The sequence below is a fragment of the Aptenodytes forsteri genome, unplaced genomic scaffold (assembly GCF_000699145.1).
Source record: "Aptenodytes forsteri isolate BGI_AS27 unplaced genomic scaffold, ASM69914v1 Scaffold421, whole genome shotgun sequence".
NCBI classification, from domain to species: Eukaryota; Metazoa; Chordata; class Aves; order Sphenisciformes; family Spheniscidae; genus Aptenodytes; species Aptenodytes forsteri.
In genome coordinates, this window is record NW_008795524.1 from 313,515 (window position 1) to 327,192 (window position 13,678).

At 38.3% G+C, this 13,678-nt stretch overlaps 1 protein-coding gene across 2 annotated transcripts in view; it reads left to right on the forward strand.

Moving 5' to 3' along the window:
• Positions 1 to 4,895, forward strand: part of EMC2 (ER membrane protein complex subunit 2) — a 46,330-nt gene extending 41,435 nt beyond the window's left edge. The window contains exon 11 of one of the 2 annotated variants that reach the window (XM_009281967.1): positions 4,485 to 4,895. In XM_009281967.1, coding sequence (XP_009280242.1) covers positions 4,485 to 4,571 — 87 coding nt within the window. In that variant the 3' untranslated portion in view covers positions 4,572 to 4,895. The remainder of the gene's footprint in view (positions 1 to 4,484) is intronic. The other variant, XM_019472766.1, reaches the window with a different exon arrangement.
• Positions 4,896 to 13,678: the final 8,783 nt, after the last annotated feature.

Here is a 13,678-nt window from a genome sequence, read left to right on the forward strand (position 1 = left end):
GGACAGCCTGCCTCACCATGGTCTTCCCCATGGGCTGCAGGGGAATCTCTGCTCCAGCACCTGGAGCACCTCCTCCCCCTCCTTCTTCACTGACCTCGGTGTCTGCAGAGTTGTTTCTCTCACATATTCTCACTCCTCTGTCCGGCTGCAGTTGTGCAGGGTTTTTCCCCCTTCTTAAGTATGTTATCACAGAGGTGCTACCACCGTCACCGATTGGCTCGGCCTTGGCCAGCGGCGGGTCCGTGTTGGAGCCGACTGGCATTGGCTCTGTCGGCCATAGGGGAAGCTTCTAGCAGCTTCTCACAGAAGCCCCCCCTATAGCCTCTCCAGTACCAAAACCTTGCCACGCAAACCCAATACATACTGGAAAGTGCAATTCCACTGTTTCTCTGAAGCTCTTTTGTATCCTATGTTAAGCACTTTTGGTTGAAACTTACCAGAACAGATCATGTTGACACAACTAACGTATATTTAAAACACATGTCATAACCTCTTTGTGACTTCATACTTTTGTGATACGTTGCATACTTCAGCTGCTCTTTTTAGCTGTTTGGGACATAAAGTGACGAACACCGTATCTCACTGGAACCATAGCGGGAATTTAGCTATACAGAAAATGTAAGTGTTCAAGCTAGGATTTGGCGAGCAAATGGTGTGAACACCCCCTTCCTCTTCACAGAAGTACCACAAGAAGCTCTAGTGACTACAGCTGGACAGGACTGCCCCAGCCCAACCCTAGTGAGCTTGTTACATGACTGCAGAAGGGTTTGGCCAGTCCGGTGTGTATGTCAGAGGCTTACAACATTCAACTGCTACAATAAATGGTGTTTGGTGATGTAGTAGGTGGTAGTTTCCCCTATGAGTCAGTATTGATTTGTTGCTCCCTTAGCGTGTTGAGCGGTTGGAAATTATCATCTTTTGGACCTAAGGATGAAACCTTGGTTGCTTGTGCCAGTGGAAGCCCTTACAGCATTCCTCCATTAGCGGAGGATTGTCTAGCCAAGTTTTAAGCTAGATACTTATATTATCTCTATAAATCCTCCCCACTTTCCTTGCATTATCCAAAGTGCTTTGTAAAGTGTAATAAGAGCCTTAAGAGCTTGTTGAGTTTGGCATTGAGTTGTTTTATTAGTTGGACCTTTTTACACTGTTAAACGTAATTTTTCCTGTAGTCATGTTCTAGAGAATAAGATGCATTTAGAATCCTGACTTGGGTGCCTAGACAAATTATATGAGTTTGTGACTGTAATATGTGAAGTTATTAATTCAAGAAGTTACTTTTGAGCAGTTGTCTTGCAGTGAGAACTTTCCCCATTTTCAGTCTGGATTTGAACTTGAATTACCAGCAGTTTTCTCAGTAGTTTTGGAAAACTGCCTTTATTTTTTCAAATTCAGCACTGGCTATAGTTGCATTTTTTTATTTTATATGCAATTTACTTGAAATATTTTTACTGGTCCCTTCTTTCGATTTATTCTCTCATCCAGGCAGTTTGCTTTGGCACTTGATTTTTACTTTTCCTGTGCATTCCTGTATGAAATCAGAGGAACTCTTTAGTTTATTGTCATTTAAAGAAAACAATCTTTGGGTGTAAAAAGAAAACCTTACTTTCACCAATGGTGGTTAGACTGTACGACATTTTCTTTACAGGAAAATATGGTGATAAAGAATAGTTGAATTAAATAATTTTCTGAAAAGCACAGATATTTGATGCTCCATCTGGTTACTATACTTATTTTGATGTTAAATATGTAACCTGCCATGCTGATTAGTACTTCTCATCTGTGCCTAATCTAGGAGAAATGTAAACTTTCAAAAGAAGACAGAAAGGTTTTGTAGCTAGGGCTGCTGCATGGAGCTGGAATTCCTGGCTGCTAACACACGCTCTGAAAAAAAAGGTCATTATTCTCTAGGACACTTAAATTTAATTGACTGAGTGAAAAAAAATCAAATAAAATTTAATTTTAATCTTTTATTTCAGATGTTAGAGAAGTACTCATTATTCAAGAATTATTGTAAGTTTATTATAAGCTTAGTTTTGCCTTATCACTGGGAAACTGGATTATTCTTTCTGTGCAGACTCTGTGAAGAACGTGTATCTGTTCTGACTGAGGACATGAGTCACAGTTACTTTAACATCAAAACAAAATACGGCTACGTAGTGCTCTTCAATTAGGCAATTGGTTTAGCATGTCCTCGGGTAGAAGCATTTCAGCAGAGGCAGGCAAGTTTGATTAATGCTCACAAAAATCTTTAATGTGATCCTACTCGTAGTAATTTTCCAGATACATGCTTCTTGGGTGCATTGCTAAATTCTTCTGTGTTAGCAATCTGTGTGTTATTTATGGTTGGAGAGGTGATTTTGTTACAAACCATTTGGGAAACAGAAAATTAAATCATGATTTTAAGAAATAGATTCCGGCTCAATCAGTCAAATTGCTGTGTAATGGCAGAATAGACAAAATAATTGTTCGTCAGGGCAAATTTGAAGTGATTACATTTCCAAGTATACTTCTGTTTGTTATGACGCAGAGTTTGGTTTTATTTGTTCAGCTTAAAGTACATGTCAGTATCATGAAGGTAACCACTCTTGAAATTAGCAAGTAACGTTTTTTAAAGTAATGTCTTATGTCAGTTTTGCTTTCAGTGTCCCCGAAGAGAAGTAAAATTCTTCTTATTTTGAAGCTTTCCTCTGTGTGCTTTCTGTGTGTCTTGCCAAATGTGCTTTTTGACCACAATATATTCAGGCTTCTGTGCTTTTTATTGAAATCTCTGAATGCTTTGAATTGAAACAATTTTTCAGTCAAGGATTTTGAGTTCTGTTTTCTTAATTTGCTTGTTTTTATGAAAGGATTTGGACTCCCCAGGTATCTGCTTGGAACTATTCTTGTTTAGTGTGAACAAAAAGAGAATATTGTATTAAGTCAGATCCAAGCAAAAGTTACTTCTCTCACCTGGGAGAGTGTTAAGAAATCTTTGATTTTCCTCTGAAGTTGATTATTGCAGATCACTATGGAAACTGCACGACCTGAAGAATGGGTTTATACATACTACTAGAGTCAAAACATGGCACGAGTTCATCATCTGGAAATAGGAAATGTGAAAATACAGTGTTTTCAGTATGTCTCGTAACTATAAAGTGTTGTCACAATAGCAACATTTCATTCTCCTAACTATTTAATTTGAAATAGCATTTCATTTACTGTGCCAAAACTATTTTTTTTAAGAACTCGCTACTGATTGGGAATCCCAATGTTAGATTGTAGCCTGGGGGTCAAAAGCAGGTTAACAGGTCCTGCAGCTTGTTGCTGGTGTGATATTACCTGGGTTTGATGACTTAATCTTTCTTAACAGGTCACGAAGAGTTTGCTAAATTAAGTTAATTACAAGAGAGAAGGGACACATTATAAATCAAGGACTAACTATGCAAGACACCAGTGGTATTTGAAATAAAAAACATTAAATTGAAAATTTATTGAGTGTTCAGATGTTAACATTTAGGTAAAGAATAGGCTATTTTACTAGCAGCAAGTTATAGTTACTGCTTCTGTAATTTCTTTTACCACCCCTCCCAACCCCAAATGCAAAACTTTTTAATGCAGGTGTATTAAAAATGGTTGAGAGTTTCATTTGACTGAAGACCAACCTAGTCAATAAATCCACTGTGTTAGATATGGCTGATGAGTGATGGGAATCATCAGTACAGTTAGAAAAACCCTTTTGAGGTCAGCGTGGGGTGATGAACATCTCCTACCCTTCTACCCCTTCCTTTCCTAAACTTGGCGGCGTGTGTCTTAGGGAATCTAAAGCCATAAGTAGTATTTATTAAGCTGTATCTTCTGTTGTTATCAAGACAAACTTCATTTCAAATGCTCTCTAAAATTGCTGTTGTAATAGTAGGTTACAATCCAATACAAGGTCATTACTCACAGTTACTTTGAACCATAAAATATAATTATATGATGACTGGATTATTTTATAGTAGATTTTGATAAGTAGAACTTTCTCTGTCTCGCTATAACAAAAATAGAAAATAGATGAGCTTCAGTAACAGGTCCAAGTCTTGCTACTATTTAAATTAGGAATATAATCTAATTTGGATCACATAAAGAAATTCAAGTCTGAAATAAAAATTATGTTAAAGTTTACAGAGCAAACAAAACCACAGGAAGATCTCTATTCAGATAAATGTTAAATTTCAAAGTGGAATATTTATTAGTGCTGAATATTCAAATTTGGAGCAAATGAGTGAAATTAAGGAGTTCTCTTGTATTTTTCATTACTTATTAGAGGAAGGGTGATATAGCTTGTATTCTAGTAAAAATGCTGAGTTTTAGTGAAACAGTAAAGTAGGCTGTGCTTTTAGGTTTGTAGTAATTAGAGTAAATTTTTTGGTACTTAATGTTTAGAACTGTTATTTGTACAGGATTTATGCACAGAATTTCTGATATATGACAAGTAACAGTCCTTTTTTGTTGTTGGTTAGTTTGCAGGTCGCAGTAAGAAAGAAACTAAATACTCTTTGAAGGCAGTGGAAGACATGTTGGAGACCCTGCAAATCACTCAATCTTAGGTTGGAATAGAGATCTAATATTAAATTTTCCAATTCTGTGATCAACCTGTAATGACCTATGGGTTATGTTACTCTAGTGCTGTTAAAAGTTGATTTTTGTATTGATTAACGTGCTATCTAAAATAATGTTTTATGAAAAGTAAAATGCCTATTTATTGCTGCTATGAGAAATGTGATGAATACCCACTGAAATGAGTAACTTATCCACAAAGACAACATAAAGAAATGACATGTGCTGCACATCAGTCTTAGATTTTTGTATCTACAGTACCTGCTTTTAAGCCATAATTTGTAGAAATAAACTTGTTAAATGATTAAAAAAAATGACAGTGATTTATTCAACTTGCAAGTGAAAATTACGAATTTATATATGTAGACAAATAACATGTTAGAAATTTTTATCTTATTTGCATATTTAAGAGTAAAAGCATGCTACAGATGTACACTTTCTGGTAAATATCACACAGGGAAGACTGATTATGAATACACTTTATTAGAGAAAAAAGTTGATATTAATGGTTTTATTAATGGGTTGATATCTAGTACTGCAGAAATGGAGACAACTTACCCGTGTACTTTGCTTCAGAGGGGCTCTTGTACTGGCTTAAGGCCAAAGACATTCTTCTCTGTGGCTTTGTGGGCAAATGCTTCCATGTCTACGTAGTTCTCCAATCAGTATATGCATATGCACTGTTTTTTATTCCTTCTGTGTGTCCTTTGTTGTACATATGTTCCACACCGTGAATTTCAAAACCATCTGAATGCAGGGCTGCATGCTGGTCTCTACTAATTTTGTACCTATGGTATGGGTACCCCTTCACTGTGGTGTAAGCTGTGGTATATTAGCTTTTCCACCATAACCAAGTGTTACTGCACTGTAAGGATGAGATAGCTTGTTTGACTGCCTTATACTTAACCGGAGGATAAAAGTGTTTTTACACCGTTAGCATGAAGCATCTAGTGCACTGTAAATTTATATTGTATTTGTCTTTTAGGCACTTGTTTATTTACTCAGATAATTAGTCAAACACCCTAATGCATTAATTTTGCAGTTCTGATCGTTCTGGATGTTGTTCAGATGTGTACTGTGGCAATTCAGTTGCACAGCTATCATTTCATTTATTATGGCTTCAGTAAGATGGCATAACAGTAGCAACATACCCTTGACAAATTATAATAAAAATATTGCGGTGTCATTTTCATGACTGTTACCACCATTCAAGCTGATTTGAGTTTCAGATTTTATACTGCCTACTCTATATAGACGGGTAGGTTAAAGGCTATGTATTAAAATGTCCTTTTTATGACCCTGGACTTGATGTAATAAAACAAAGCTGAGCTCCTGCTTAAAAACAAAGCAGCAACAAAAACTTCCCCTGTGAGTTCAAAGCTTGAAAATGTGTAGAACTGAACTGGTTGTTGCATGAGACTGTGCCTTTAAGAAACATGTAAGATCTCATTCCCATTATTCATGAAGTAGGTTGGAGTATGATAGTGTGACAGGATGGGTGCTATGCCATGAGACTTAATTGTATGTGGAATCTTAAATTAACTTAGTTCAGTACTGTTGAAATATAAAAATGCTAATACTGCATAGTATTATATTAAATCACCCATTTCTGACTTGGGGAAATAGTGCAGATCCTTTTATAATAGTAATTCACAAACTGGCCTCAGAACAGTATTTGCAGATAGATTATATATGTTTCAGGTGGAAAACCAAGAAAATACCATAGGTGAACCTATGTATTTCTGTTCAGATTTATAGTCTTTTACTGTATGAGTGTGCCATCTAGAGTTTTAAAACCTCATTAGTCTTTTTTTATTTTACCTACATCTCAAATAACTTGGTTGCATTCTAAAATAAAAAATGGTGGGAAGCTGTACTGTAGACTAAAATTACTTAGCAGTGCATAACATTTTACCTCCAAAGTATTAAAAAACAGCAGTGCAGTATTCTTGTGCAGCAGGCATCTGTGCTGCTGGAAAGTGTCGTATATAATGTTTTATTCAGAGGCAACTTCTAACATAACACTGTCAAACTTGGGCATATAGTATATCAGTTTCTCTGTAAGGAAGTTTGTTCTGTTTATTGTTTTCAGTGATTTGATGACAAATTTCATCTCATTTGGCTGCCTGGAACCTTCTAGTTTTCTCTACTGCTTAGCATCTTTTTGAAATTACTATTTAGCACTCTGATTTGTGCTTGTATTTTGGCATAATTCCCACATGGTAGAGCTTACAAATTATCCTAGCAAATATTTTTTGACAAATTTGTATTTACTTCAAAGATAAAATAAATTACTCTTATAAAAATGCATGGGCAGTCCTTGATAGAACTATTGAATTGCAGCAATGGAAATTCAGGTTTTTTTCCGTATTCAAATGAAGAAAAAAAAAAATTTAAAATCCTGTGTCTGCAGGGGAAGTAACTGTGTGAAAAGTAACTGTGTGAAACGCCCTGCAATCTGAGCAAGCAAAGGGTGCAGAAGAGAAGCTGTCATATAATGTGATCTTTATAAAAGTAATTTTCCAGTTCTAGTAAATGATTTCGTAATAGGTCACTGACACTATCTTGCATTAAAGAATAGGTTTTTCAAAGAATGGGTTATTTAGTTAACAAATGAACCTGACTATGTTTTGTATTGGTCTCTGACAGTGACAAATGCTACACAAAAATATTATTATCAAGCATGCAGTCTCCCCTTTCCAATGTAAAAGGCTATGTTTTCATATTGTTTCAGTTGACAGCAAAAACTTGAGACCTTTGCAATGCCAAACCGTGTAGCGATGACTTGTGTCTGTCTTTTGTGCAGCAATACTTTGATAATAGGCTTGATAGGGAGAGCTTAGTGTTATCTGTTGAAGTAAAGGTCATTGAAGAGCCAGCGAAACCTCTGATTCTGCCTTTGTAATACAAGTTACTGTTGACTTCTTAAAAACCTTTTGTCCAAATGTTATACAATTCATATTCTGTAGCTGCAAAAAGCACATCTTGTTTAGAATATATCCCTAAATCTCTTCAGTTCAGTGCCCAGAATATCTTGCAGTTGCTATTGGAAACACTGTTATTAGTCAACGGAGGACTTCCTCTTGGCAGCGTTGTATTTGTGATGGCATCCATGTTTGCTAGTCACTGCATTTACAGTGGAACTTGTATTTCAGCCAGCTTTAAAAGGGAGGGGAAAAGGAAAGCAAATTAAACTTGACTTGCTGGCATGAATTTGTTAGCTTCTTGTTACTTGCACCCTCATCTTCCAAGAACACCAACTGTAGCTGTAGTCAGGTTTGCAATAATAATTCTTCTTCTTGTAACTCAAGAGCTTCCATATATTCAGCTCTAAAACCAACACTCCATTAAAATCTAAACCATACAGATTCCAGTGAAACAGCGCTATGCAGTGTGCACATACCCTGGTATGCCGGGAAAGGACAGTTCTCCCACCCTCGTGCAAGTTGATACCGGAGTGGAGGAGCGTTAGAACAGTTCTTTAATGTGGTTTTGTCTAGAAAATGAATACTGCTTAATGTGTCTCGAAATATTGCTTATTACTTGCCTTGCTCAGTGCATGAACAGAATTTTAGGACTAACTGTTGCTTAAGTACAGATACTTGAGTCTACGTGGAGAATAAAGTACTTGAAATTAGTCATTGGGCTTATCTGGAATGACTCTGCACCCCTACAGATCTGTATCCTCTTGATAGGCACCAGCTGGAAGTTGGATTCAACCCAGAGACTAGTTTTCAGAAATAAATGGTCATTAATCTACCTGTCTCTTAAAAAAAACCAACCAAACAAAAAAAACCCACAACAAACCCCCAAACAAAACAAAACAAAAAATCAACAACAAAAAAACCTACCCCAGGCACCACCCCACAAAAAACCCCAACCAAAAAAAATAAAAACCAACCCCCCCAAAAACCACCTCTAGTAGAGAAAGTTGTTTTTCAGTTGTTGGATGTGAAATGGAAAACCTTTGTCAGCACACTTCATAGGTAAATTTATTCTGTTCTGTGATGAGGAAATCCCCTGTATAAAGCAGTGCAATCCTTTTAATGCTTGTCTAGAAGGAAGAAAGGCTGGAGAGCAGCACAGAGGCCTGTTCAACCCATATACCATAGTAGGACTTCCTATGGCAAGTCGCAAAGAAAATGCCATTCATCTGCACTTAGGATCCCAGAGGCGAGCATTCGTGGTGAGCAGGCACCATTGCAACTGAAAAGGGCTAAATAAGACTGGTGCTCAGGTGCGTGTTCTGAGAGACCCAACACAGCGCATGAGTCTCCACCCAGCCGTTGGTAGGGCTGCACGTCAACATGAACCTGCCTGCAGGTGTTTGCCCCTACTAGGGACAGTCCTCTGTATTTTACTTTTCTCCCCGTGGCCTCTGCACAGCAGGAATCTTGCAGAAGATTCGTGCCAGTGTGGTACCCTACCAGTTTCACTGGGGCTAGGCACGGAGGTGAGGGTACAGATGGATCAGTTTGCTGGATTGATCCTGGATCTGTGGAGGTTTGGCACATTCTTAGCTTCAGTGCACTCATTACCAGTGCACACCTGAAGGTCAGCGTATAAGCCTTTGCCTTGGACTGAAAGGACATCAGACAACAGACCTGTCCTGTTAAACATCTGCAATCTGCTTAGCTTGTTTGTGGGTTCTTGACAAAGGATGTAAGAGGGTGGATTTTATCCATGCTGAACAACATGCAAATGTATGTAAAGTTCTGTTACTTGTGGTGTCATGGTGACTGCAGTTTAGTTCTCGCAGTCACTGGGCCTTTTTGTGTGTGTGTGTGTGTGTGTGAGAAAGAGCACGGAGTAAATAACTTAGGAAAACACTTCCAGATGGGAGGTCCTTTATCCAAGGTTAAAGGGATGGCTGGAGGGAGGAAGAGCCACCTTTTCAGCTTGCCTGAGTCCGCATAGGTCCGGTAGTTCTCTTCACTGTAGAGGATGATAAAATATGCTGTATTTTGCATTGTGTAAATAATGAGAGGTGTAAGGCTGTGTTTAAAAAAAATCTGAAATTGCAGTGCAAAAATATTTTTCTCCTCATCCCTGTGTATTTTAACTGTTTTCAGTGTGACCTTGTTGATGTTAGGGTTCCTCATGCGGTTTGGCTAGCAGGTAGGCATCTGCCTCAGGGCTACCAGTGGAGAAAGACACCTTTGGAGTGACTGCTCACATGGGAAAGGTTCCTGATGGGCTTCCATCATGGCATGTCATGACCTATTTGCATTGGCAATAGAAGCACTACTTGTCCCACAGATGGTGCCTGCTTCAATAAGATTCCTCTTAGGGTCAAGACTAATTTTCCCTAAAGAGTGAAGGATCTTTTCGCAAATTCATAACAGTTTTTCTGTAGCAAGCTTTTAGGTTTTGGATATGGTGTTTGGAAGTGAAACTTTAAACCAGGCAGATGTAATTCTCCTGGGAAGAGGCTGCAAAAATCAACGCTGAGGCAGTTTCAAAAAAGTGAGCAGCGAGTAAAATTAACCATTACTTCTGTTTATTTCGGTAATTGAGCTTGACACAGTGGTGTGTCTGACAAGTTGGTTTGTGTTTTTTATTCCATTAAATACAGATATGACACTCAAAGCTGTCACTGGCTGGGGGGGGGGGGGTGTTTTTTTGTTTGTTTGTGGGATTAAATATAAATCAAAAAAGTGAGCAGCGAGTAAAATTAACCATTACTTCTGTTTATTTCGGTAATTGAGCTTGACACAGTGGTGTGTCTGACAAGTTGGTTTGTGTTTTTTATTCCATTAAATACAGATATGACACTCAAAGCTGTCACTGGCTGTCGGAGAATATTTGTTTCAGTGTAGACTTTGGAAATCATGTAAAATGTGGATGACCACGATGTGGGCGGCAGCGTAAGAAAACTACCCAGTAAACCAGTATCCCTGGACAGCTGTTGCAGTTTGTTCTGTTTAAGTTAGAATTAGAAATGAAAACCATGAAAAATTATTAATAGGTCTATTAAAAGTCAATAGCTGCTGTGTCCTTTTAATTCTGTAATCAACATTGTTATTCCTTTAGGTTTTTTAATTGAATGATTATTGTATGGACTGCTTGGGCATTATTAGCAGGCTTTATTGTAAGCTGGAAATAAGTTTGAAAGATTCAAAGGGAGGATGAAAATTCTGAAAACCTATAAATATCTTGGGGAAATCATGTAAATGTGGATGGACCACGATGTGGGCGGCAGCGTAAGAAAACTACCCAGTAAACCAGTATCTCTTTCCCTGGACAGCTGTTGCAGTTTGTTCTGTTTAAGTTAGAATCCAGAATGAAAACCATGAAAAATTATTAATAGGTCTATTAAAAGTCAATAGCTGCTGTGTCCTTTTAATTCTGTAATCAACATTGTTATTCCTTTAGGTTTTTTAATTGAATGATTATTGTATGGACTGCTTGGGCATTATTAGCAGGCTTTATTGTAAGCTGGAAATAAGTTTGAAAGATTCAAAGGGAGGATGAAAATTCTGAAAACCTATAAATATCTTGGTCTTTCTGACTGCAATTGAGATAAATTGTATATAAAAATGAACACAGAATTTCCGTTTTAAACATATCAATAACATTTAGTGACATGTAACAATATTGTAATTGTAGCCATGCCAAGCTTTTTGATGAAAAATTCCCAGAAATGTGATGTCTGTCTGGAGCCAAAAGCTCTAATAAGCTTTTAAGTAAACTTTGATTTAGTTAAGTGTAGGCACCGCCCAGACCGAGAAAGGAGCCTTTGCTAATACAGATAATTTACTCCTTTTGGGAAGCTCCCATATTCAGGTAATTTTGAGCCTGATTAGCGGTATGAAAGAAACAGCTACGCCTATTATCTGAGTAGTTTCAAGGAACACCAAGGCTTTTCCATGTACAAACTATCTTTTTGGTAAAGCAGAGATGTAGAGGCGCTCATTTGGCAGCAAACTTTGAGAGCAAATCGATACGTGATACGATCACTTTGGGAGGGAATTGGATGAAGAGGCCTAGCAAGAGATTTATGTCTGGTTTTCCTTAGGCCCTTTTTTTAATGTAAAGTTTGCTGAAGAAAAAGCCCTCTGTGAAGAAACTTCATTTAGGTTGGCTGATATCTGTGTTTCAGCTGTCTAACTACATAACAGAAAGTCAATTTTTAGGGGTAGGAGCCTAACAGGCTGGTGGGTGGCCGAGGTTAGCGCAAGGAGCAGTGTCTTTCGTGGGCTCCAGGTTGAGAGCACCTGGGCCTTCTCTGCCAAGGCGGCAGGGCCTGTTACTCAGCTCTAACATCTTATCTTTAGGGCAAGAACAACCTTTCTCGTGTCCTTTCAATGCCCAGCTGTCGTATTCCATCTTCTGAATGCCTGTATAATATGAATAGTGCTTTTTTAAAAATTCCAGTGTTTTGCCAGTTCAGAGGGGATCAATGATCCGATTTATTCCCTCCAGCTCTAGCCAGCATACATACAAATATTTTGTTTAAAATGAGCTCCTGGGACCTATTGCTGGATTGCTATTTAGGCAACAAAATAAGGGATGGAATTCTCCAAGTCATCGGCTCCCATTTGGCCTTGCTGGCACTTTTTTGATTCCAATTTTTTTTGAAAATCAGACCACATATTTAAGTACTTAAGTGCTTAGACGTGGATTTGATTCTTAAATTTAGGCACCAACTTTTTTTCTTCTTTTTTTTTTTTTTTTTTTTGTCCTTCATTTGCCAGACGCCTAAGTGGAAGCAGAATAGATGGTTGTCTAAATCGCCCTGGCTGTGTATTTGTAAGCAATTGAAAAGTGCCTTTTCATATATGGCCATCTGTAATGGCCATATATGAAAATATATTCCTATGTAGAATCATAGGAAGAAAGCAACAAAAGTGACTGCTGACTAATGCAGTAAGAACAACATTTTAAACAAAATTAATGCAAGAAAGGCTGCTGAGGCTGAAAATGGTAGAAGTTAGTGAGGTAAAAGGTCTGCTTAGAATAGAGATGATGTAAGAAAGCCTGTGCTCTGCTGGGCTCTGGAGCCACATGGTCTTTTTCCTTTGTGCTCCATCCGTTCCTGCGGTCTCTCGCCTGTTACCTCCCACCAGCTACATCTTTTGCGGTGGTTCTTTGGGGCAGGGTCTCTGTCTGCATGCTGTGGCCAACCATGACGTGCATGAGAACTGAGGGATGACGTCTGGTCATGCCAGTGTGGTGGCTTTTCTGTTGTTTTGTCCTGTTTCCTTTTCAGTGGTGGGTGAGAACTGTGTGTGTGTTCTTTGGCAGTGAACGAAAAATACCAGAAGGCTGCCAGGTATCGGCTATGTTCACCTATTGCTGATCACTTCAGGTAAATGAAACAGAAGAGCAGAAGGTGTCAGGAGGATGTCCGTCTGCTGTCAGGTCCCCAGTGATCTGAAGAAAGCTGTGGAACGAACTCTTCAGTGCCACTTGGGGGTGGGAGGGAGGGGAGCACAAATGCCCTGAATGAAGAAGACTGTTTAAATGGGAAGTGATATTACTGAGGACTGGCCAGAACACAAGAATTTTGTTTTACAAGAAAACTGAGGTTTGACTTCTGTTTTTGTTCCATATTAGAAAAAAACAGAAACCTTTTCACTGCTGAAACAGCCATGCCCGTAAGGTTGAATACACATTGGATTACCAGTAACCTGATGACTGAGTCATTTCCCTGGGTTGTAGGAGATCGAGGTTTAAGTTAAGTTGTCTACCTGATTAGGAGAGAGACTTTGAACTTGAGTTGCTCGTATTCCCGGCAAGTGACCTAACCATCATGTTGCTGAGTCAGTCTCTGGCCCACGGACTGTTGGAAAATGAGACAACTCAATAGGAGAGATTGGCCAATTAGCTTTGATAGGTTGGGTTTCTCTCTCAGTAAAATTCGCTAAAATAAACCCAACCCTGAGAAAGCTCCAATGAAACAAATGCTTTTCTGTGGAAAGCATCTGGCTTTTACGGGTCCTAATGACTACACTATTAATTGTGATCTTTCACAACCAGGATATAGACTGTACCATTTATTTAATATACAGTGGCTCAGAGGCATTAAAAATAATCAAGTAACTTGCATCTTTTTCAGGTAACAAATCTGGAACTTTACAGGGAAAGGAAAACA